Here is a 26,618-nt window from a genome sequence, read left to right as displayed (position 1 = left end):
GTAGGAGTTATCCAGCCAAGTCACAGGATGGCTGACTACAGGGTGGGATTTCCAGAGAAGGAAAAAAAGACAGGTTTTCTTCACAGCTCCTCCCACACCATGCAATTTTCATGCTCATACAAAGGCATCAAAGACCCCTCTTTGATGTCCCACAGGATGCTCTTTTTTCCAGCTATGTAAATACACAGTAAGCAATACATAACATCAGGCTGGGGTGCACTAGAGGGCTTCCTCCAACCCCTCCCGTCCTCCCCCAGGCTGCCAAAGCTCGCACGGAGGAGGACCACTTTCCAGGCCCTCACTTACCTCTGGTAGTGTATCCTCCAATGACATAAATTTTCCCCTGACACTCACACGCAGAGAACTCGGCCAGAGGGTTTGGTAAGGGTGCCACAAAATTCCAGGCATCCTGCTCAGGATTGTAACACTCAACATTAGAAACGGCCTGCCCGCCAATGGCATAGAGTTTGAAATTAACAGCCACAAGCTTGAAGTTAGACCTGCAAGAGAGAAACAAAGGTCCACAAAATCAGTTCTGATCATGCAGAAGACCACGGCAGTCTGCTAAAGCTGCGTGTGGAATCTGCTGGGTATGTGAAGGAAATGAGCTCTCCAGGCGGGGTGCTGCTATGCCTGGGGACAGAGGAATGATGGAATAGCATCCAAGATTTCACCCATCCCCAAAAGAATGGTGCATTCTCCAAACTTTGGCTGTTGAAGGTAAGCAATTCAATGTAATAAGGACTAATCTCGCTTAGTTTAAACCAAGAATCAAAGACACTTTGTATATGCTAAGCTCAAGACCTCAGTATCCAATAAAAAAATAATAAAGATTGTTGTAAAAAATACTTCACTCAGAAAGGAAAAACTCACCACACTGTAAATCAACTATACTTCAATAATAAGTAGATTGATTAAAAAATAAACTCAAGACTCTCTCAAGAGTGGGAGCAAGTACCCACTCCACTCCCTTGGCTGTCTCTATCCCAGGGGGTAGGCTCCACCCTAGGAGGACAGCAGCACCGCCTGCACAGACAAGCACGTGCAATATGTTTGCTACAGGCTGGTCCAAACACCCACTTACCATGAGTTCACTCAAGCCGATGGCTCACCCATCCTCCTCGTATGAGGGCATCTTCTACGCTGCTTTGCAACATACAAAGGGGAGGGAGCTAAGTGCTGAACTAAATAGAAATATTTTGATCTGGCATTGTAAGAGTATTCATACATGTTAACTCAGCAAATAACAGATATCAACAAATGCTCACCTATCACAAAAAACAACTTTAAAAAGAGAAATGTATTGGTTCTAAGGTTCATATTCAGTAATACAATTAAATTGCTTATTGGCTTCAGATACGAAATAAAAGTCTCATGACTTTTGGCTAGAAAACAAAAAATTAATTTCTTTCAGTGTAGTACAGGGATTAATGGACTCCTTGAAGGCCAGGAAGGATAAGCATTTGGAAGTGCTGGGTCCAGTTGACTGTGATGCAACGATCTCAACTTGACACTCATAGGAGCAGCGGCACAGAGCTGGAGAACTGGTCTGGACCTGCTCTGGCAATAACCAGCCATCTGACCTTCGTCTCAAGTGTGTAAACCACACCCGTCCCAGGGCGGTGGAGACAACCACAGCACACAGCGTATCAGAAAGTACCAACACGATGATTTTGTCCAAAGTAACAATGTCCTACGAAAGAATGGGGGTGCACAATGTTCATCGCAGCACTGTTTATAATAGCCAGGACATGGAAGCAACCTAGATGCCCATCAGCAGACGAATGGATAAGAAAGCTGTGGTACATATACACCATGGAATATTACTCAGCCATTAAAAAAATACATTTGAATCAGTTCTAATGAGATGGATAAAACTGGCGCCCCTTATACAGAGCAAAGTAAGCCAGAAAGATAGACACCAATACAGTATATTAACACATATATATGGAATTTACAAAGATGGTAATGATAAACCTATATGCAAGACAGAAAAAGAGACACAGATGTACAGAACAGACTTTTGGACTCTGTGGGAGAAGGCGAGGGTGGGATGATCTGAGAGAACAGCATCAAAACATGTATTTTATCAAGTGTGAAACACATCGGCAGTCCAGGCTGGATGCATGAGATAAGTGCTCGGGGCTGGTGCACTGGGAAGACCCAGAGGGATGGTATGGAGAGGGAGGTGGGAGGGGGGTCCAGGATGGGGAACACATGTAAATCCATGGCTGATTCATGTCAATGTATGGCAAAAACCACCACAATATTGTAAAGTAATTAGCCTCCAACTAATAAAAATAAATGGAAAATAAAATAAAATAAAATAAAAAAGAATGGGGATGCAGAGGCTCCAAATGTTCAAATGGGAAAAAAAGCATGTAAGAGGGTAGACTAAAAAGCAGTAATGAACAAGTAGCCATGTTGGAGAGATGTTTAATAAACAATGATACATTATGATATAGAACGTATGTTCGTAATAGCCACCTACTAAAAAATTAGGATTTTTTTCCAACATTTCCTGTAATGTTTACATTTAAATGAGCTTTAGCTTAGTCGTGTTTTTCAGATCAGACAGTGAACAGGGTACTCTTCATCAAGAACCTCATACTGTCCATTAAACCCAATCGGCCATTCAGTTTTTCATGCCAACAGACTTCACCGGGGTGGCAGTTACTGGGGGGTCCCTGGTTCACGGTGCTTACCTTTCCTGCTGCCAGTGGTCCTTAAAATCTGACCGTGATGCCCTCTCTGTGTGTGCAAATTTGGGGAACCGAAGGAAATAAAGCTTGTAAATAAGCACTAAATTTTACCAGCCCACAATTTGTTTTTGTTCCCCAAAGGTACACAGATAATAAATTTTGTAAGATCAAAACAGTGTTTGATATTCCTCCAGCATAATCATTTGTCCTGTGCAATATATAAGGGACTTCTTTCTAAGGCTGAACGAACAGGCAGTTAAAAGTAAACAACTCCATCTCTCCAGACCCCAATATGCTCAAATTCACTTGAAAAGAGGAACAGTTTTCAATATTGAATTTATGATGAAATTGCCACCCAAACACAGGCCACTTGATGAAGAGGCAGACGGCCAAGGATTATGAACCCAGGCTTGTATGGGGAAGTCTCAGCTCCTCTGCTAAAGAGCTCTGTGACCTTGAACAAGGCATTGGATCTCAGCTGGTCTGAGTCTCAGTTTCCCCACTTGTGAAGGGGGGAAAAGAAAAGCATGTTGTTAAGAGTTAAGAAGGGTAATCTACAGAAAGAGATCACTGTCTGCACATCCCTGCCTACATTTCTTAACCTCAGGAGGATTAGTTTCTCGTCGGGCAACTGCAGCCATCACTGGCTGCAAAATACAAAGTGCTGCATTTCTGTACAAAGCTCTCTCATGTCCATAAATCCTTGCCTTTTCCCATTTTCTGAAAGTAAGTCTTCCATTCTTCACATCCTGCAGGGTAAAGGTATGAAGCCAAGATAGCAATTATTTTAATTATCACTTTTATCAGGTTTTTCCTAATATTGGTCCCTGACATCCTCCATTCAGAACGCAAAAAGGATTTTTAAATCAAATAAGCATTTGCTGTAGCTACATACTTGACTTAAACAGTGGATAGAAATGGAAGTGAGAAAAATTAGATGATGATCTAGTTTCTACTTCACTTAGAAGAAATTAAAAGCTCTTGAAATCCTTCAAAGTTAATAACAGGAACCACGCTAACCACCAGCACACAGGTATCAACGACGAACAAGAGCTACTACAACCACTGTATCTGTAGCAGAAACTGAGGTCTGAGAGGCTGAGTGCGCCGATGAAACTCACCGTGCCTCAGTTTCCTTTTGGGGAAAGCCAACAGTAAGGCCCACCTCACAGAGGCCCTGGAGAACATCTCAAGCACTGACCACAACATGCAGCCCTGAGTAAAAGCTCAAGAACTGCAAACCACCACCAGATCTTGCTACTGAAAAAAGCTTTTACCATTAGGGTAAAACTTGGCGCAAAAAAGCAAGCTCCTTTCTCCCATCCTTTCCCAAGCTCTCTGAGAAAGATGGTGCAGTCTGTGGGCCACTAGGGCCTTCTGTCTCCTCCTTCCCTTATGCTACTTCCCCACATTGTAGGGTGCCCTGGGGACCAGAAAGGGGAGAAGGAAAGGTTAGGAGACAGAAGTAGTCATGGCTGCTCCCTACTAACAACCACCACTGAGAAAACCTAACACAAAGCAATTTAAACTGTTGGTCAAAATCATACTGGGTGCAAGGAGGAGGTGAATAGACATATGGTTTTCTTTACTTCATGGGACTTTCCTGCTGACTCAGATAGTGAAGAATCTGCCTGCAATGCGGGAGACCTGGATTTAATCCCTGGGTCAGGATGATCCTCTGGAGAAGGGAAGGGCAACCCACTCCAGTATTCTTGCCTGGAGAATTTCATGGGGTCTCAGAGTTGGACAAGACTGAGTGACTAACACACTTTACTTCATGCTATCCAGAGTTTCCACTGCAAAGTACCATGGAGGACAAAATCTCTCAAAGGTTCCATTACTCTAGAAAAGTTCTAAAATAAACTTTGGCTCAGAGGAAAGAGGACAGCCAAAGCTGACAAGTGTAATTCCTTCCAGGCCAAGGACTTGTTTGGTAGGTTTCTCTCCCAGCCTTGCTGTATTCGCGTGCAGAACAACCCTACTCTGATTTCAGAGCAAGGGTACAGGGCAACAGAAGAGACTAGAGACCACCGTAGAAGTAGAGAAGTTAACGAACTGATGACTGCACCAGCGCCAGTTCCTGCAAGTGATCCCAAATTAAAGCGAAGAAGGGAAGCAAGCAAGTTTGTGGGCACACAAGCTTCTACGCATGCAGAGTTACATGCTGACAACTCCAGAGACCAAATCCACGTTCAGACCACTGGGCAGTACTGTGCGCTTGGACTCCAAGCAGCCTCTCAGCAGTGCTGTGTACTCACTGCCGTTCTCAAGTAGAAGGCACAATCCTAAATGCTTCTTTTTTCTTCTTTGCTGTTTTGGTTCACCACTGGTCATTTAGCATCATTTTCTCCAGGGTGTAAAGAGAGATTTATAAATCTCCCAGTCCCAGGGGAGTCTAAGTTCCCACCTGTCCGTTGATATTTAAGATTATGGGATCATTTTACTGTTCAATCCCTGGGGAAAGTAGGCTGCTCTGTCTTTGATCCCTTTGTCAGTGGTCCAGTTACCTCGGCAAAGGCAAGTGAATGCGGTAGATGTGAATCGCTGTGTAACCAGGGGTCAACATCTGTCCTTTCTACTCAAGGTTTCTTCCAGTGTTTCTTCCAGTCTCTTAAGTTTCTTCCAGTGTTTCAGGAGCCTGTGTTGGACACATTACCCAGCAATAATCCCATTCTAGGTTCCACTTTTATTTGTCTCATCATCTGAATTAACTACAAACTCCTTCAGGGCAGAGCCATATCATCACTGTGGTTTATTCAACAGTGACTAGAACAAGGTTGGCACAGAGGCTGTGATGAAGGCTGAGACATACGCGATAAAATTCTGAGAAGCAGCAGAGGATCATGAAATATCTGAGCTCGACTTCTTAGAAGAAAATAATTTTTAAAAGGAAAAGTTAAAGGGTTGCATGAAGACAGTCACTGTCAGTCATTAAGCCAAAACTTGTAAATGCTCCAAATAGTTATATTGAGTCAATGAATATTTAAACTTTGGTTACCCTACTTTTTACACACCTTGACCACTTTTTTAAAAAGTAGAGTAACCAAACTCCAAGCAGGGCTTCCCCAAGTAGAGCTTTCCGCCTGCAAAGTCGGAGACCTATGTTCTGTCCCTGGGTTGGGAAGATCCCATGAAGAAGGAAATAGAGACCCACTCCAGTATTCTTGCCTGGAAAATCCCATGCTCAGAGAAGACTGGAGGACTACAGTCCATGGGGTCGCAAAGAGTCACACATGACTGAACACTAACACTTTCACTACTCCACTTTTTACACACCTTGAGCAATTTAATTTCTGTGCCTCAGTCTCTGCCTCCATAAAATGGGGACCTAATATAATCCTTGAGAAGAGTGAGATGATACATGCAAAGCAGTAGGGACAGTACCTAGTAAAGAATAAATGTTCGATTAAATGTTACTATTATTTTTCAGTGATTCTAATTAACTAAAATGATTATAATGACTTACAAAATAAAAATATTCACTGTAATGTTACATTTTTATGAAGAACAAAAACATACATTCACTTTTATTACAATAATGTAAAATATACTCCACAGTTCAAAAAAGCCATGCATTTAAAGCATTTATTGCTCACCATGTTACCAGTATGAATGTACATAAGTATGGAATAAGCAATAGGTCCCAATCAGAAGAGAAAGGAAAAAACAAAAACAGAAAATTTCAATTCAGGGTGAGGCGTATGCTAGAAAAGAAAGCATGGCATTTCATCATTTAGTCCAGTTGAGGGTTCGGGGATGGAATCCTGGTTGAGATTATGTCAGATCTGAGACAAAGTATGAAGGAGAAAAGAAGGTTAAAATTCCCATACGGCACCCAAATCTAAAAATATAATGAAAAAAGGTATCTGTGTAGAAAGAATAACAATAACTTGAAAATACCTAAGAATAATTATAACAGCAACGCCCCCCCCAAAAAAATCAGACCAAAGGTAATAAAAGAAACCTTTTCTGAAGGACGAAAAACCCCCCAAAATACGTTGAAAAACAAACCATTTTTCCATCTGCAAAGTATCAGAGAACTGTGAATCCTCCTTCAAATTAACCTATGATACAATGTAATTCCAATCAAAATTCTAACAGGACTTGACAAGACGATTCTAAAGTATATCTGAAGGAGAAAATGTATCAAGAATAACCAAGAGAATTAAAATAAAACAGAACAAATGGATCTCTGTGCTATAAGACAGTAAAATGGGTTCCCAAGCTACAAAAATTTTAAAATGTGTTATTAATACAGGAATGGCTAAACTGCCCACAGGGAAACAGGGAAATTAGCATAGGATAACTGGTTTAGCAAATCACAGTGAAGTACCAAGACTACTGAACATTCAGGAAACATGTTATAACCTAAAATCCCCCAAAGATTCAGATGTAAATGTAAAATGGCAAAACTATAAAAGTAACAGAGCACGAGCCAGATTCGGGCTCTCCTACTAGAAGCCTTCCTTGTAGAACGCCTTTCCTATGCAAGATAAAAAGCTCATAGGACCCGGACGACAAAACTGACTACGAAATATTGAAACGCTTTTCCTATACAAGAAAGTGAAGTTGCTCAGTCGTGTCCAACTCTTTGCGACGCCATGGACTATAACCTACCAGGCTCCTCCGTCCATGGGATTTTCCAGGCAAGAATACTGGAGTGGGGTGCCATTTCCTTCTCCAGGAGATCTTCCCGACCCAGGGACTGAACCTGGGTCTCCCGCATTGGAGGCAGACGCTTTACCAGGGAAGTCCCCTTTCCTATAAAAACACCCTATAAACATAAAGCCCCAAACTGGAGGCTCACAAGGCCAGTTCTTGTTGTTGTCGACTTGCTTGTCTTTTAAATGGAGTATGTTGCCAGCATTTAAAAATTACGATGTCTGGCGACACCATTCCTCACACCTATGGCAATAACTGATGCTGGGAGGGATTGGGGGCAGGAGGAGAAGGGGCGCAGAGGATGAGATGGCTGGATGGCATCATCGATTCGATGGATGGGTTTGGGTGGACTCCGGGAGTTGGTGATGGACAGGGAGGCCTGGCGTGCTGCGGTTCATGGGGTCGCGAAGAGTCAAATGAGCGACTGAACTGAACTGATGGCAGTTAACAGCTGTGGGCGCGATGTGGCGCCCTCTTGCGGTGGGTTAGTAACTGCAGTTCATCATAACGCTTCCAAACCCCTCTACTCACCGGCTCTACCTGCCTGGTCACTTCTGGCATTTCATTTTTGACCTTCATGATTTTAAGAAAAGGGCAGATGAAAAACCTGTGCAACATTACCTAACAGATAAGACTTATTATCTACATAAGAGAATTTCTAAAATGAATACAAAAAAGATAAGCCAATTTTTTAAAAACTGGGAAAGGCCATTTATAAAAGATACACACACATGGCCAATACATATGAAACAATCTCTCTTCCAAGCAGAGATATTCACACCAGTGTTTTTGTCCATTATAATGGTAAAGATAAAAAATGTTCATAATGTCTTATCTTGGCAAGAATTTAGAAAACTGGCAAGCTGAAACACTGTTGCTAAGAGAGGCAATTAGATCAATTTTTGATGAGAAATATGGCAGGAGCTACCAAACTTTAAAATGCATGTATACTTTGTTCCATCTATCCAGGGATTCCAGGCATTTGCCATATAGAGCTAACGTATACCAACTAAGATAGGCACACATATTTGAAGATGTTCAATATGGGATTTTTATAATGGCAAATGGAAGTGACCTAAATGCTCATGAAAAGGGAAGAACTGATTATAGTACTGTGCATCCATAGGCTGGAATACTGCACAGCCATTAATAAGAGAGAGGTGGGTCTACACTTGCTGACACAGAAAAAACCCTCAGAGTGGAAATACCAAGGGCCATAATAATCAGCATAAGCTAAACAATTTTGCAGTAAAAATATGTATAAGATGCATATACACCTCAACATGTAAATGCATACATATATATCTTCCCCTGTAAACCATTACTGTATTTATAAATATACATTTGTGATGTGCATTGTGTATTTATATATTTACATTAATATGTCTATAGATATACATATTTTTTACTCTGTGGTTTTTCAATGTCAGTTGCAATTTTTCTAAGCGTGTATTCATGCATTACTGGAATACTTTTTTTTTTCTCCCTGAAGAGGACAGTAAGCAGTTCCCGCAGCGGTGGCAGGGAAGGACTACCAGGGATTCAGAGAGAAAAAAGAATCTTGTGAGGTGCTGTGTTAAGAGTTGTGGAGCTGGGTTTGTGTGCTGAGCACCAAATGTATAGCAGGAGATATGGAACAGAGATGCCAACCTGCTGGGCCTTCTACCCCGATCTCGGCATCATCACCACTGCATGCTCCTTGTTTGCTTCCAAAAAAACTCTTAGAATCCATTTTCTAAGACCCATTTAAAAGTAACACTGTGTACACTGTATAAACACTGTATACACTGTATAAACACTGTATACATTTAAAAGTAACACTGTGATATCAGATTTTCAATACAGCAGTGTAAATAATGCACTAGAGAGGGGACAGAGGAAAATATGCCAACCTGTAGATGGTTATCACCTCTCGCAAGGAGGAAGTAGTAGTAATGATCTTTCTGTCTATGGCCATACTACCCTGAACACGTCTGATCTTGGAAGCTAAGCAGGGTCAGGCCTGCTTAGTACTTGGGTGAGAAAAGTGACAGTCTTTCTGCTTCTTCATTCTTTGCCCTTTAACCATGTTTTGCTAGAACAACTATGCATTTTTTACTATGAGAAACCAAACAACACGTTCCAAAGTGAATTTTGTATTTTAGTAGAAATAAAGCAAGTGTACCCTCCCCCACTCAGCCTCGCGGGGCACCTTAAGCCAAGTAAATCTGTGTAATGACCTTTTCATTCTTGTTAAGACTTTCTTTGCGTAGTTGTGAGTCCCCCAACTCCTTGTTCCACACTTCAGGGAAGGAACCATGGTGGAGGGGGGGGGGGGGTTGAGATGGACACAGATGGGCCAGAAGAAAGGGCATGCCTGTCCTTTCTTGGGTTTCATTGATTCTTCTCCCCACTTCTGAATGGCTCTGGGCCATCTTGGGTTCTGCCATCATTTCTTGTTGTTTTTTTTTCCTACCACTTCTTCCCGTAATGCTCTTTGCCCTTGTTTTCCTATTCCATCCCTGACTCGGTTCCCTCTTCCTGCCCCTGACTTCTTCCTTTTCCTTTCTTCAAGTCACCCAAGTGCATGTTGAGAGGGATTTGCAGGATGGAAAGGGAGAAGGTTGGGGTGGATGACCATGTTCTAATGCTGCAGGTGACCAATGCCAGGCTCAAGTCTTGGGTCCATGATGAAGACTGTCTGGGAAGAAAAGTGAGACGCAAAAGAGAATAAAAAACAAGGAAGGCAATCCTGGACAGCTAACATTAGTAGAAGTCTAATGATTATTTTCTGATCACAGATTGGTAAGCTTCAAAGTCATCAACAAGAACATCCAAAGTCAGTGTTACAGGTTACTGCCCCGTGTGTCATTATAATCAGGATTAGTTCCTAAAAGAAAATAAAAATAAAAGCAAAATTAAAGAAAGTTTTCTTTGGAAGTACCCTTCTAGGAAAACCCAAAAAAGGCAATTCGTCTGAAGGCAAAATACTTGCTAGGAAAATCACTCAGCGAGCTGACCTCCTTGGGGGCCTCTGCCTCTCTGCAATTTCTTAGTTCATTGGGAACTTTGCCAGAGTCAAGGCCAACACCGCTCCCGAGCAAACCATTCCCATCTCAGAACCACCTCTAGCGGCTGCTGTTGACTCCAGTGGAGTCAACGTGAGGGGTAGGGCTTCCGGCACAGGCGGATGCGCGGGAAGGCAGTGGCCGGCTGGTGCTTACCTCTTCTGGTTCATGGAGGCCACCTGCAGCCACTCGTTGGTGCTGGGGTTGTAGGAATGCGCCGCGGAGATCTCCTGGCTGGTGATCCTGTACCCGCCCACGATGAAGAGGTAGTTGTCCAGGATGGCAGCCCCGTACCCCCTGACGTTCACCAGGTCGGGAGGAAGGTTGTTGGCCAGCGGGAACCAGCGCTCCGTCATCTCCTCGTACCTGAGCATGGACGGGGGCTCCCCTTGGTAGGGGTGAGGGGCCAGGGGGCCCCCCAGGAAGTCCCCCAGCGCCACGAGGACGGGGGTCCCGGTCATCCGGGCCTCTCGCAGCCTCTGCTTCAGGCTGACATCCCCGGGGGCCGGAGGAGACGAGCCCAGGAGGTGGAACTGGGGCTTGCACAGCACCTCGTGGAAGTGGACGGCCATGAAGCGCAGGCAGGCCTCCTGCAGGTCGGGCAGCCCGTACACCTGCGCCAGGCGGTACAGCTCCAGGCAGTTGGTGAGCCGCACCTGGGACAGCAGCAGCTGCAGCAGGGACGTGACCTGCAGGAAGGAGGCCGCCTCCACCAGCTCGGACAGCAGGCTCGCCTCGTCCATGTCCTCCTCCTCCTCCTCGGCCCCGCCGCCCGGCTCCCCGCGCCGGCCCAGCAGCCAGCCCTCGCGGGCGCCGCCCGCGTTGATGAAGTCCAGCACCAGGCGCAGGCCCGGGGCGCTGAGGCCGCGCAGCTGCTGCACCTCGGGGCCGCCGGCCTCCGGGCTCAAGGCCTCGCGCATGCCGGAGCGGTAGAGGGCGCGGAAGTAGTCGCTCTGCTCGATGAGCTTTCGCTTGCTCACCGGGTAGCAGCGGTCCTCCAGGCGAATCTGCACCATCTCGTCGGCCGACATGGCCGGGGGACCCGGGGCGGCGGGGGCTCCCGCCAGCTCTGCGCGCTCGCCTCCCGCCCCCGCGCGCGCTCGCCGGGTTCCGGGGTGGCCGCGGAGCTCGGGGAGGCGGCGGCGGCGGTGCGGGGCCGCCCGCGCCCGCCCAGCCTCTCCGGGCCGAGGCGGCCCCTCCTCCCGGTCCCGGGGGCGGTGGCTCGGCTTCGGCACCCCCCCGCCCCGGCCCTCCGGCCTCCGTCCGCGCCAAAAAAGGCCGGGGCGGCGCGCGCTGCCCGCTCGGGTCGTCCCGGGCCGTCAGCCGGGAGGGGATCCCAGCCCCCAGCCGCAGCCTCCTCCCACGCCCGGCTTCTCACTTCCGCCCGCGGGACCCCCGCCGCCGCGCTCCGGCTTTCAGGGAGGGCAGGAGGTGGTGGGTCTCGGGAGCCGGGAAGGCGCCTCCCCGCGTCCTCCCCCGCACGCCCGGCGCCGTGACCCTGTCGCCCGCCGGGGCTGCAGCGCCGCTCCGCGCGCTCGGGGGACGGAAGGAAGCCTGGCGTTCCACCGCGCTTTACCAGCGGGAAGGAAACGCAAGGGAAAGGGGCGTGGGAGGAAGGGGATGAAATGAGTCGAGGTCTGGGGAGTCAAAAAGACATCACGCGTGGGGTCGCGCATCCGACCGAGTCCGGCCTCGGGTCCAGGGTGAGGACCGAGGCCCGCGGGCCGTCTCTGAACGCGTAGGTGGCACCTCGGGCTGATTCCTCGGAAGGGTCATCGTGGAGGAGCCATCTTGCAGGAAAAAGGGCCTGCCGGCTGGCCGCAAGTTGTGCAGGGCCGAGCGCGGGGCGCGGATGCGCGGGGCTGCGAAGCAGAGGAGCGTGTGCTCGCTGCGAGGGCCTGTGCGCTTTGTGCTATTAAAAGAAAGAAGTACGACTCGATAAACGTAGATCAGATGCCTTCTATCAAAATATTTTCTAACAGCCATTGCATTCCGTTTCATTTTGGTGGGACTAGCCACCCTGGAATGTTGCCTCTAGGGAAAAAGTCTGGCGGCTTTTGCTCCTATTTTCCTACAGAGGTGGTTTTTCTGGCCACCCTCTTACCCCTCCCTGACCCCTGACCCCCGCCAACTGAGGACCACTTAAGCAAGGCTTCTCCTTCCCCATCTTTTCCCACTGAACACTGCAGGTAGAAAGCTCACCTCAAATAAGGGTCTTGTGTCGCTCGTAAGAGAATTAATCCTAGAAATAGGGAGTAGGTGTTAATTATTAGGTTACGTTTGGGTAGAAGAAGGGTTAGGATTGGGAGGGAATTGTGTGTGTGTGTGTGTGTGTGTTCACTCTTAACAAAAGCCCTTTGGAAACTTTCTTTGACCGGAGATTGAGAGCCAAATATCCTCAACCTGGGGAAAATATGTCCTTGGATTTTTTTTTTAACCCGCTTCATCTTTCTTCATGAATGACAAAGCGTTAAATAGAAACTTCTTCATGAGTACAATGCCCCATATTTCAATCAAAAGATAACCTCCTAGAGTGCTGATTAACATTTTCTGTTAGGAAGTTGTTGTTTGTTCAGCTGCTAAATCATCTCAGACTCCTTGCGACCCCATAGACTGCAGCCCACCAGGTTGCTCCGTCCGTGGGGTTTTTCCGAACAGGAATACTGGAGTGGGTTGCCATTTCCTTCTCCAGGGGACCTTCCCAACCCAGGGATCTCCCCCGTCTCCCGCATTGGCAGGTGGATGCTTTACCACTGAGCCTCCAGGGAAGCGATTATGTTAAGGAGGGGAAAGGTTAAAAACCAGAGAAGGAAGTCATATCCTAAAACATGAAATCCTTTCAACACGTTGTTCAGTTACATGGTGCTTCTTTCTGTGTGATTTAGGGCTTCCCAGGTGGCGTACCTGATGCAGTGGTAAAGGATACACCTACCAGTGCAGGAGACATGGGTTCAATCCCTGGGTCAGGATGATCCCCTGGAGAAGGAAATGGCAACCCACTCCAGTATTCTTGCCTGGAAAATCCCATGGACAGAGGAGCCTGGCGGCCTACAGTCCATGGGGTCACCAAGTCGGAGATTACTGAGCACACACACTGTGTAATTTAGCTGCTTCATCATGAGATATTGTCATCCCTTATTTTCTTTATACTACACTATGAAGAAGTGAAGTGAATGTCGCTCAGTCATGTCCGACTCTTTGTGACCCCGTGGAGTGTAGTCTACCAGGCTCCTCTGTCCATGGGGTTCTCCAGGCAAGAATACTGGAGTGGGTTGCCATTTCCTTCTCCAGGATATCTTCCCGACCCAGGGATCGAACCCGAGTCTCCCGCATTGGAGGCAGATGCTTTAACCTCTGAGCCACCAGGGAAGCCCACGCTATGAAGAAGGAACTAAAAATTTAAAGACAGAGAAGAAAATTCTAGTAGATTCTGGCCTCCCTGGGAAAAATGAAGGAAACAAAGATGGACCTATGACTTGTTTCTTTCAAGGTACTTCCTTGGATTCTGGGGGAAACTTCTAGCGTTCCCTTTGTTTCACGTGGCCTTTAGATCATTACTGATAAAACTCCAGTCTCATGTGGGACCTCTCACTCTTCGTTCTCAATGAGCAAGTAGTGGAGACATCTAAGGTTCTTTGTGGGTGCGTGATCATGAGTGTAGCATCCTGTTTGGAAAGGCAGTAATTCACCTCCAGTGTTAAGCTGGGAAACTTTGGCCAGGAGGCGCCCCTTGTGTCAAAGAGTCTTGAACCTGGAATTTGTGCCTCCATCAGCAACAATGCCTGATTCAGTGAGTCAGCTAAGAACAGGCTCTTAGTCTCTCCTCAGTCCCTTTAGAATCTTTCACCAATGGATACTTTTGTTTCCCAGGCGTCATAGATATGCCTCAGACTGGTGTTTTCTTGCTTTTTAAAAATGGACCAAAGGAAAAAAAAATCACGCTCAAAGAAGCACATGCTTTACAAAGTAATTCACGCCCAGCAATATTATCAGAGCAGATCTTGGGCAGGTAATCTAAGGTGTCAGTTTGACAGTACTAGGTGCTGTCCTGTATTGGCCCCTGACGTGATAGTAAGGTCATCTAGAGTTGAAAGTCTCTTAAAGATTGAATCATTTTAATAACTCATGAAGTAAGTTTTCTGTTAAGCTAGAAATGCAGTCAAAACAATATAAACTTTATTTACCAAAGATCTAAAATTACTATTGAGCTTCATGAAAATGTTGCTTGTCTATAACTGGAGATACACTTTTATAGATCTGTTATTGATTGATCTGTTATTGACTGACCTTTGTGGCACCATGATTCACTTCAAACACATAACAGTCTGTTTTACTAAAATCTAAAGTAACGGTCAAACAAAAAGTTAGACTATTTCTTTAGGAATTTATGAACAGACTTCCCTGGTGGTCCAGTGGTTAAGTCTCTGGACTTCCACTGCAGGGGACACAGGTTTGATCCCTGGTCTGGGAACTAATGGACTTCCCTGGTTGCTCAGACAGTAAAGAATCTGCCTGAAATTCAGGAGACCAGGTTTGATCTGCATTTGGGAAGATCCTCTGGAGAAGAGAATGGCTACCTACTCCAGTGTTCTTTTTTTTTTTTTTTATTTTTATTAGTTGGAGGCTAATTACTTTACAATATTGTAGTGGTTTTTGTCATACATTAACATGAATCAGCCATGGATTTACATGTGTTCCCCATCCTGAACCCCCCTCCCGCCTCCCTCCCCACCCAATCCCTCTGGGTCATCCAGTGCACCGGCCCTGAGCACTTGTCTCATGCATCCAACCTGGGCTGGCGATCTGTTTCATACTTGATAATATACATGTTTCAATGCTGTTCTCTCAAATCATCCCACCCTTGCCTTCTCCCATAGAGTCCAAAAGTCTGTTCTATACATCTGTGTCTCTTTTTCTGTCTTGCATATAGGGTCATGATTACCATCTTTGTAAATTCCATATATATGCGTTAGTATACTGTATTGGTGTTTATCTTTCTGGCTTACTTCACTCTGTATAATGGGCTACTCCAGTATTCTTGCCTGGAGAATTTCATGGAGAGAGGAACTTGGTGGGCTACAGTCCATGGCTGCAAAGAGTCAGACATGACTGAGGAACTTTCATTTTTTCTCTCTTCAAGGAACTAAGTTGCTTGGTACAGCCAAAAGTAAGAAAAATAAAAATTAAAAATTAAATTAAAAAATTTATTTTAAAAGAAAAATGAAAGAATTTATTGAAAATATACCTTTTGACCTAGAATAGAAAAAAATCAAAGTACAAGATGTTTATCACAGTGTTGCTTTGAATAATAAAAGATTGAAAGACAACATGTAATGATAGCAGTAGCTAACATTTATTGAATGTTTATTATATGTTGTAAGTGCTTTACATGGATTGCAATCTATTTTAATACTCTTCTACAGCTGAGGAAGTTGAAGTGCAGAGTAAATTTTGGTATATGAGTAGAATGAATACCATAGAACTGTTACAACTTTGGATGCAGAGTTTTCTTTAGAGACACTGAACATATGATTTTACACTGGATTTTTTAAAAACAGTTTTTGAAACAGTATGAATCCATTTTTTTGTAAAATTGTACATGTGTATTTTTTTTTTGGAGATGTCTGGAAGGATGTTTACCAAAAGAGTTAAGATTGTGAGATCTTGAATGGTTATTTCTTTTTGTACTTTTCTGTATGATTTGGGTTTTTAAAGTGCATGTTCATCCTCAGTCACTCAGTCATGTCTGACTCTCTGTGACCCCATGGACTGTAGCCCACCAGGCTCCTCTGTCCACTGGGATAATTATCCCAGTAAGAACACTGGAGTGGATTGCCATTTGTATATCCATTTAATAAAAACAAAACATTTTAAGAAAATTAATGATATATCCCAATTTTTCAGGCCCCATTTTTAAAAATGATTTCCATCAATTTTGTGAACTGGCGAAATGAAAATGTTAAGTAAATACTACAATTACTGTCTTTTAAAAAAGATGAATTATTGACTGCTTTTCAAACATCTTTTGAATTTAATGTCTGCTGTTACCTCACTGCCACTTAAAAATTGTCTATATCTGTTTTTCAGTCCCTCCAGCATTTCTAAAACAGTTGTTTCCCTTTTGTTTTTTAACGAGCAAGACTGAAATTTCTTGCTTTCATTAAAGCATGGAGGCAATTTCAATGTTTAAAGCAGAGCAGTTAAATGGCTGTGTTCAATTCGGGCTGAGCATCTTCATGGAGCCGAAACTTGCACTTATTTCAGTGTTTTCCAGACGTCTTAGGGAATCACCTGAGACACTTCATATAAAGATAAGAACTCTGGTTCCCATATCAGAGCTACTGAATCAGGCTCTTGGGAGGACGGTTCCGGTCCCCATCTCAGATCCCTCTGCCCCCGCTGTTCTGTTTTTAATCTCTCCTTTTCAAAATAGCCGGCTCCAAGAAGTTACCTGTTTCCAGACCTGGTGTTTCTCAATCACCCCCCAAATTTGTTGTAAAAAATTTAAAGCCTGCTTTTACATTGGAACTTGTAGATTCTTTAAAATGAAACCTTGATCTCCCCGTGGACATCATCTGAGAGCAAAAGGATTAAACAACTGTGGATTGTTCCCTTACCCCTGCCAGAAACATGAGCACTTCAAGGAATTATATATCACAGAAAAGAAGCCACATTTAATGTGACTGAAAGATGTGGAGGTTAGAAAGTTGACTTTCCGGTTTATGTCCCTAGAGTTTGAACTAATCCAAATAGCTACTGGAATCTCAGGGAAAAACAGGGAGCACCCTTTTCTCATCTGTCTCCTGTTTTTGCCATTAGGAAACCTTTCTTCCCTCTTCCCTCTTCCCTCTGAACAGATGAAAGCCTGTTTATTATTTTTAGTGTTTTTATGTGACTTATGCAAGGTTAAGACTTATTCTAATTTTTGCTCAGAAGAAATTTTTTAAGTTAATCAGCCCTTTGACTGTCATCCTCTTTATTAATTACTAATATTATATGTATCAAAAGATATAATTACACTATTATTAGTAGACAGGTAGAGAGATGAAAGTTCAAAGAATGATAACATTTTGGTGTCAAGTAATTGTGTGAAAAAGTATGTGATAAACAGATCACAAGAGGGAAAATTTTCACCTGTTTTCATTTTTTAAAAAGCAGTACAGTACTTTTTGGGCTTCCCCAGTGGCTCAGTGGTAAAGAATCCGCCTGCAATGCAGGAGATGCAGGAGACGTGGGTTCGATCCCTAGGTCGAGAAGATCCCCCGGAGAAGGAAATGGCAATCCACTCTAGTATTCTTGCCTGGAGAATCCCATGGACAGAGGAGTTTGGCAGGCTACAGTCCTTGACATTGCAAAGAGTCAGACACAACAGAAGCGACTAAGCACACACAGTACTTTATACCCCAAACTAATTCCCATTAGTGCTTTGTATAAAAATGGATATAAAAAAGCAACAGTTCTATGCTTTGAACCAATTTCATCTTGGATATTGTGGAATATGGAACACAATCTTCACAAAAGAGGCCATTTTCACGGCCTTTAATATTTTTTCAAATGTTTTGGCATTGCAATGGAAGTAACTTTATTAATATTTAGAATTTAAAACTATTTCCCTAATGCACATTTCCTGTAACTACATCTGCTTCAGAGATGCCTTTATGTATGTGCTTCACAAAGTTTTCTTTGTAACTTGAAAACATAAATAGCAGAAAACCCCCAAATTGAACTTCTTCACAATTTTCTATTATGCTTTTAACTCTTGGTTGAACAAAATACACTTTAATGGGTGTTGTATTCCATCTATATTACTAGAATATTCTTGGCTGGCTCTTTTATCTTTTCAAAAAGCATGTGGCTGGCCTTTGCAAAAAATGCCTGACCCCAGAAGTGACCAGGATTCATATTCAGTGTTTTCAAAATCACTGCAAAGTTAAAATTTTTTTTCATTTCTATTTCATTTTCACTTTTCATTTATTTTTTATTTTTTTCCCAGCAATTCTGAATATTAGAACTTCAATTCAAAGAAAAAAGATCACTGAAAAAAAAAATCTGCAGTCACAAGTTTCTTAAAGAAACTGACAGAAGTATCCTAACAAAATGATGTCTTGTTTCCTGGTGAAACGGATCCTTCCTTTATCTGACGTCAAGTGACTGAACTGTTGTTTTCCTCAGAAAGACTCTTGGCTAGGATTTCGAATTGTCTTTATATTTACTTGGTAAAAGGTGTCTGTGACTTCCCTTTCAAAGAAAGAAGAAAAGCAGAGGAGAGAATCTACATCTAGCAGAGGCTAAAGGACAGAGGACTGAAATGGCCTGGAAAGTGTTCAGAATTAACACCAGCAAGTCATCAAGTCCCAGGTGTGGGGTGCAACTGGGAAGAAACAGAAGAAAAATCAGCGTGCAGTCAGACAGCCGCTTCATTTTTCTAAAGTGACCCTTCACAAAGTTCCAAGGAAGCTCTTCCTTCACAACAGCCCTGAAATCCCAGCTGTTCTGAACCCGATGGTCGGCTCCAGCATCTGTCTGGTCACCAGACTTACTGCCGAGGCTTCATTCCAGGGAAATGCGTGTGGTGGTGGTGGCAGCAGACGTGATACTGCTCCTGAGCATGGGAGGGACCTCAAACTCTCTCTGCTCACCCACCGTGTTCTACAGAGACTGCTGGATCCGTCGCTTCCCAGGTCTTCTGATTGACCTGGAGGAGTCTCAAAAGCTGGGGGCACAGGTCCTGAGGTATTATTATGAAAACACCGGTCAGAAGTGCAGTCGGAACTGCTGTCTTAGGAAGGATGGTAAGTATCCATAATAGACCTGTGAAAATCGGGGCAAACTTCTAAAATGAGGACCTGAGGAAGGAGCCCTTGGCAGAGGGCCCAGTGAACAACTGACCCAGACTAGAGAACGCGCCCTGAATGAGGGAGTGGGCAGAGAGGGAGAGACACGGAGACTGACTTTGCAGTTGAGGTCAGTGCCAGCTTGGTTTATAAATCTAGCGATGACCCAGGAGGCTGTGGACCTGCTGGTAACAGAGAACCTCTTCTCTTCACTAAAGTGCTAAATGAAAATATTTCCTTGAGGGCTAACTAACAATATTTCTATAGCCCAGAATATAGCATATATAATTCCAAAAGTATTTATAATAATTTCCTTTTCAAAGTTCTTTCGGTGATATTAATATATCATATCACACTTTTGAAATGTGTTCGCTTGGGCTGACCAAATGTGGTAATGTATTGAATAGGATTTAGACTGTGATTCGTGTTTTGAAAGAAATAGGGAGATATATATCTCCTAGAAAAAGGAAGGAAGCAAAGAAGAGAAAAGAAAGGAAGGAAGGATGGGAGAAAGAAAGAAGTGGGGGAGGGAGGAAGGAAGAAAGAAATCTACAAAATACCCTGACATAATTTTTTGGGGGGTATGAGATGAGGAATCAGGGTTAAATATCATTCACATAATACGATCAAGGCCTGTAATTAGAAAAATGCTTCATTGTTGCAGAATTTCAAGTTACATTTGACTTCATTTATTTCATTTTTCCAAGATTTGAAAGGTACTTGGAAAAAACAAAAGTGACACAGCACTTTAAAATAATTCTCTTGTTCCACACTTTCTTCCTGTGGTCTCATACTGATATTAATTGCCTCTTACCCAATTACCCATGTAAGATTTCTAGGATGCAAATTGGAGCTCCTTGGAGAATCTATACCATCTGTCAAGAGACCACAGTGTAAGAAGCTGTCACAGACTAAGCCCTCAAATGTAATCGGGCACAGAAGAGAGCAATTAACTTATTAAAGGGAAGTTTTGAAAAAGGTAGCAGATATTCAGCTTCCAGATGCTTATAACCCCAGAAACATTTACTGACAGCAGACGAGGGAGGGGTGATAACTTTCCCCATTTTCCCATGCCATGAATTTACCTGATTCTCCACACCAGGGAAACTGTGGCCTATGGACTTTCAGGGATACTAAAAGGATCCGTTTGGAATTCTAAGATTTTAGAGTCTTGCGGGGCTTCCAAGTTGCGGCTTTCCTTCTCCAGAAGAAGAAAAGGCACGAACACACATCCATTTTTACCTGGAAGCCAGAAATTCAAAATGCTACCCTCCTGCAGTAGCTAACCTGCTCAGAGCTGGGACTCTGAAATACACACAAAGAATGTAAAAGATCTGTAAAAATTAGTCCCTACAGGATCCACTACTTTCTTATCAGAAATTCAGATGTCTAAATTGGTGTTCTTTCTTCCTTTTCCTTGAACTTTACAGCACAGTCCTCAGGGAAAATGTCATGGTAATCTGTAATGTATTAGCAATGAATTATTAATTGACTTTTCTCTCATTCTTTCTCCTGGAAAAATAAAGAGTGCAGAAACATGGGGTGTCCCAGAAGTAATGGGGGAGAGGTAACCCCCCAGTTAGCCTTACACAGAAGCAGAGCAGGTTCTGCCAACAGTTCCACAGCAGCTGCAGATACACTCTGAGGTCTGGTAACAGTATACTATCCCCCTGTAATCTCATTTTATTAAAGAAGCTGACACCTTGGGGTCAATGAATATTTCTCATCACATGGTTCCTACTCTACAGCAGCAGGAGGAAAATCTGTGCTGCACCACAGGGATGACAAGACTGAAGATCTGCACTTAAAAGTTGTGCAGAAATAATACAGTATCTTTTAAGGAGCAAATCTCCTTCGAAAAGAGGAGCTGGGGAGAGCAATCCCCCCTACAATCCCAAACGCTAGCCACCCTGTCGGTCTACTCCCTTCGTCTTTGACGCTGACTACTGGACACAGCTTAGCAGCATGGGGCTGGCACACACCTGCAGGCAGGGTCAAGGCGATGCTCACCAACACCGCCTCTGTGCCACCCGCGCCTCTTCCAGGAACTGTCCGTGCTGTTTCTGCTCTTCCGGCCACTCCCCTTTCTGTTATAACATTTGTCCATTTATTTTCCTATTTCTTTCTCTGGTGAGCTCCTTAGTATTCCAAGAGGCTATTACACCTGAAAATCTCATAAATAGCAGATTAGAATATTATGATATTATAAATCTCCCCTCTGGGGAGAGGTTTTTGTAGGCAATTGAGTTTCCTGAACATGAAATACTGGGATTGCAAAATAATTCCAGGTAATCCTGTGTAGCATGAGAATGTATGAAAGATTACTGAAAGAAAAATCAGTATTTTCTTTTGAAGAGGCATTTCCCCATCATCACAGAAATAGCTGCTCACAGTTCATAGTAAGATGTCTGAACGGCCCTGCAGTGAACTGTTAATCCAGTGTTTGTGAAAAAAACATAAGCTACTCAGAGCTTATCAAGCTGCAGGAATCAAGCAGACATACTTTGCCTGCTTCCTTTTCAGTGTCCTGTAACCTGGCTGTCTTCTTCCACGATCCTGTTCATGACAATGTCAACTGCCTCCATGTTCACTGCCCAACCCTGGAGAGCTGCATATTGGAGCCTGGAACCAGTGCCATTTTATATAACATAACAGATGGTAATGATTTATGTACTTTGTATGTATTTCTAAGAATGTCTAATATTTTAGTAGAGGCAAATAACCTAGAAATTGGCTGGAAGAAGCCATGTATGACTCTCTAAATAATTATTTTCCAGTGAACTCTGTTTGGAAAAGTTTGGGGCTTCCAAGGCAGAAAGTAAAAGGAAATTCTCATTAATTTGGCATGTTCAGCAAGGATGACTTTGTCCCAGATAACAATTTGTTTGTGACTGAACAAGAACATTGTATTTCATTTATCCCAAGAGCCTTCAACAGTAGCCAAGAGAGGTATTTCTACTATAGTCATTAAGAATACAACTAGGAAGTAAATACACTGTCACTTTTGAGGCTTGCTGACACTATATACAAGGATTCTACAAAGATTGATTCGGGAGTGGGAAATACACTTACTGCCACATATTAATTTCTGGTCCCAAGATAACCAGTATGTTTTAATTTAGAATAACACATTATTTAAGTGTCCTTTGCCCATGAATATAATCTCAGGGTACAGATTAGTAAACATCAAAGATCGACTTTTGCCATCATGATACAAAGGAGGTAAATTTCTTTATTGATCTGTGCTTGTTGACCACAAGCTGTGTTTATCACTGCAGCTGTGTCTCTGCCCTCAAGTCCCTTCTAATCTAGCTAACGAAAGAAGTCTCACAGTTAAAGACATATAATTCAATTAAAAATAGGTGATACTGCCTCAAGTACAGGAGAAGGCAATGGCACCCCACTCCAGTCCTCTTGCCTGGAAAATCCCATGGACGGAGGAGCCTGGTGGGCTGCAGTCCATGGGGTCACTAAGAGTCGGACACGACTGAGCGACTTCACTTTCACTTTTCACTTTCATGCATTGAAGGAAATGGCAACCCACTCCAGTGTTCTTGCCTGGAGAATCCCAGGGACGGTGGAGCCTGGTGGACTGCCGTCTATGGGGTCGCACAGAGTCGGACACGGCTGAAGCGACTTAGCAGCAGCAGCAGCAGCAGCCTCAGGTACAAAGGCTCAAAAGTTTGGAGGGGTGTGCTAAAGAAAGCTTGATTATTCAGGGGAGGCTTCATGGAAGAGGGCAGGTAGAGATGAGGAGTCTATGTCACTCCCCAGGAAAGTAAGAACACTGATGCCACTACAGTATGGGCACATTTAGGGCTGCAATGGAAATATGGGTAGGATAGGGTAGGCCAGGTAACAAAAGAACAGAGTAGAGTGTTGGTTTGACTTTGTCAGAAATATGGAAACAACAAAAGAATTTAGTGAGAAAACGCTATCATTAGAGTGATGTGTCTGGTTATCTTAGTCCAGGAAAATTATAAGCAGGATGCAGGCTAGACAAGGTGATTTTACTTGCAGCGAAGGAGAGGGATAGTTACCAGCATATTGGGAAGGGATTGGATAGCACTTAGTTTTTGGATAGAGAAGAAGAGAAATCTTAACCCTGGCGGTCCAGTGGTTGACTCCATGCTTCTGCTGCAAGGGCACAGGTTTGATCCCTGCTCTGGGACATAAGATCCCTGCAGCCCAAAAAAAAAAAAAAAAAGAGAGAGAGAGAGAAAACAAAGGAGTCAAAAATCCCTTAGCAGTGCAGAGTCCATCATGGGTGATGGAAGCGTGATGATGCCTCTGAACAAGACAAGGAGGTAGATAAGATGATGGTTCTGAAGGTGTCAGTGGTGATGTGAAATGTTTAGGGGAGAACATCCAGTAGAGTACAGGAGAAATGAGATCAGAGCTCAAGAAAGGGGAAAAAACTGGGCACGTGGATTTCAGGGCCAGCAATGTAGTAGTGATGATGAGGATAATACTTTTGGCAGTGGCAGGGGTGTGGGGAGGTGGGGGGTGTGGTCAGGGGCAGAGGTTATATGGAATGCAGAGAAATACCACAGAAAACCAAGGACTAAACACTGTAGAAATCACACAACCAGTTAGGACCAAGGAGAGAACCAATGGAGGAAGGAAAAAAGGGACGCGGGCAGCCTGAGATAAAGTGCCAAAGGAATCTGTGGTGCAGGGAGTCAGTTCAGTTCAGTTCAGTGGCTCAGTTGTGTCCGACTCTTTGCAACCCCATGGTTTGGAGCGTGCCAGGCCTCCCTGTCCATCACCAACTCCCGGAGTTTACTCAAACTCATGGTCATTGAGTTGGTGATGCCATCCAACCATCTCTTCCACTGTCGTCCCCTTCTCCTCCCACCTTCAGTCTTTCCCAACATCAGGATCTTTTCAAACAAGTCAGTTCTTCGCACCAGGTGGCCAAAGTATTGAAGTTTCAGCTTCAGCATCAGTCCTTCCAATGAACACCCAGGACTGATTTCCTTTAGGATGGACTGGTTGGATCTCCTTGCAGTCCAAGGGACTCTCAAGAGTCTTCTCCAACACCACAGTTCAAAAGCATCAGTTCTTCAGTGCTCAGCTTTCTTTATGGCCCAACTCTCACATCCATACATGACCACTGGAAAAACCATAGCCTTGACTAGACAGACGTTTGTTGGCAAAGTAATGTCTCTGCCTTTTAATATGCTGTCTAGATTGGTCATAACTTTTCTCCCAGTGCAGGCAGTCAGGGAAGAAGAATTCAAGGAAAGGTGGCCATCAGTGTCAAGGACAAGAAGAAAATGAAAGCAGTGACACCCAGCAATCAGGAAAGAGGGAAGGTACTGACCACTCTAGAAGCAGAATTTTGGCAGAATAGAGAATGGAAACATGACAGAAAGCACATAACAAAGTCAGGAAGGAAATGAAGGAAGTAGATATTGGTATGTTGGGGGCGGGGGGCACAGGACGGACACAAGAGAGCCTGAAAGGGAATCAGTGTGACAACTGGAAAGCTGTTGAGAGTTTCTGAAGCCAGCCGGAAAGGAGTTTATAAGAGGAGAGAGAACAAGCACTGAAGAAGAAAGGAGGCACTGCGAAGGGATGAGGTTTAGGGCTCTGCTAATAATTTTAAATAGTTATACTTCTCAGGCCTCATTTTGTTTAACTCTAAAATGTTACTCATATTAAATCGTTACTGTTTCTGAAGTTCTTGCCCTCACACTGCTAATGTTGCCTAAAAGCCCTGGTGGATACAGTTTTCTCTATGATGTAGCCAAGTTTGTTCCCAACAGAAGATGTCTTTGAAAGTTAACAATTCAAATGTGATCCCTATGGCTCAAAGCCTTTGAGAAATGTGCACTAGTGGAACTTGCAATTAGCTTAGTTCACAACTCAGAGAAGCAAAATCCAGGACTTTACTAAACTGTACTTTAGGGCCCTCTCTGCTAAACTGAAAATAAATGATGCCTTACTTATGTTTCAGGTATAGATCCTGATATGCTGGTTTTTGAACAATCACTCCCCACATATCTAAATACCCGTTCTTCATCTGATACATGGGAGAGACTAAGGATTCTAAAAGCCATGTATTTAGATAAACAACAAACCACCATGATAAACCAAATGCTACCATCAATAGAGGCTCCATCACCAACCACACATCAAGATTTGTTGGCAACCACAAATAATACTAGGTATTCCAAGGAATTGACCACAAACTCTTGGGCAAGATTCATTGCCCCGAATGACTCCATTACCACAAAGATAAATATGGTGTCAGCCAGTACTGACTTCATCAACAATCCAGATAAGAAGACAGTTTCTCCTTTCTTTGTGCCCATAGACACAAAACTTTCTCATATGCCTAGTCCCTCCCAGCTCAACAGCAGTAAACAATTACTAAACAAAACCAAAGGGTACAATGGCAGAAACCATACTTCTGAGAATGAAGACTCAGCTCCTGATGGGGCACCTGTGACAGGTGCAAAGACATGGCTGGTTCCGGTAACCCTCTGCATCTCCGTCATCTTTCTTTGCTCTTGTGTAGTCATCCTGGCATCTGGGTGCTGTCGAAAGCAGTACGGTCACTATAAACCAGGGCAGAGAAAGTCAGGACCCAGGCAAATTAAAAAATGTGCCAGTCAGAAGGAGTTCTCTTACTGATGGAAGATGAAAGCATTTTAAGTTTTCAAGAGTATCATTTTTAGTTTTCTTAATATGAGAAATTTGGTTAAAAAAAGGGGGAAAAAAAAAAGCACAGCTGCCCATTCATACCAGTCTCCAAAGAAGGCCAATGTTTGATAACTGCTTTTTGTGATTATATCCATTTCTTGAATAGTGTACCCTTTGCCAAGCTTCAAAATTCTGACCCCTGCAGTTGTTCATCACAACATAAGAGACAGTTCTAAGTGCTGTATGAGTATCAACTTGTTGAATATTTAGAACTCTAAGTTTTCATTAACCATCATACTGATATTTCATGGATGGGGAAACAGGAGAAAAAAGGCTAAGTACATTGCTGAAAGTCACACAGTTAGTATGTAGCAAAGCCAGATTTCATAGGCAATATGGTTCAAAAGTCCATGCTTGAAATCCCTGTTGGTCTACAAGTCTCCACTTTCCCAGTGAGTATGGAAAAAGATTCAGGAGGAAAACACCATATTTCTCTCCCGTTACGGTCATATTACTGTCACATATGTTAATAAAATCTTTTAGTGGTTTGAGCAAAGAAGCTTCTTAATCTTTTATATAATTTTCTATGTTCAATTGATTAATCTTTCTCAATCCTAATTTATCCTCTTCATTTTCTAAAACATGCCTCTCATGGCATGAGAATTATGGCTGAGACTTCTGAGTTTTCTGTTGAATAAATGTTGGGAGTTTTTGTTTATGTT

General features: G+C 43.7%; 2 protein-coding genes across 2 annotated transcripts in view; one reads left to right on the top strand and one right to left on the bottom strand.

Moving 5' to 3' along the window:
• KLHL42 (kelch like family member 42) overlaps positions 1-11,541 on the bottom strand; it is a 21,795-nt gene extending 10,254 nt beyond the window's left edge. The window contains exons 1-2 of the mRNA XM_020910869.2: positions 10,568-11,541; positions 307-500 (exon numbers count right to left, since the gene is read on the bottom strand). Of these exons, the coding sequence (XP_020766528.1) occupies positions 307-500; positions 10,568-11,442 (1,069 nt within the window). The 5' untranslated portion in view covers positions 11,443-11,541. The remainder of the gene's footprint in view (positions 1-306; positions 501-10,567) is intronic.
• MANSC4 (MANSC domain containing 4) lies at positions 10,589-26,618 on the top strand. Its single transcript, XM_020910868.2, has 4 exons — positions 10,589-10,677; positions 18,405-19,203; positions 21,769-21,903; positions 25,208-26,618. The coding sequence occupies exons 2-4, from the start codon at positions 18,975-18,977 to the stop codon at positions 25,885-25,887; spliced, it is 1,044 nt and encodes a 347-aa protein (XP_020766527.2). The 5' UTR covers positions 10,589-10,677; positions 18,405-18,974; the 3' UTR covers positions 25,888-26,618.

Source organism: Odocoileus virginianus, chromosome 23 (genome assembly GCF_023699985.2).
Source record: "Odocoileus virginianus isolate 20LAN1187 ecotype Illinois chromosome 23, Ovbor_1.2, whole genome shotgun sequence".
NCBI lineage: Eukaryota > Metazoa > Chordata > Mammalia > Artiodactyla > Cervidae > Odocoileus > Odocoileus virginianus.
The sequence above is the reverse complement of the archived record's forward strand: the minus strand, read 5'-3'. Positions and strand labels throughout refer to the sequence as shown.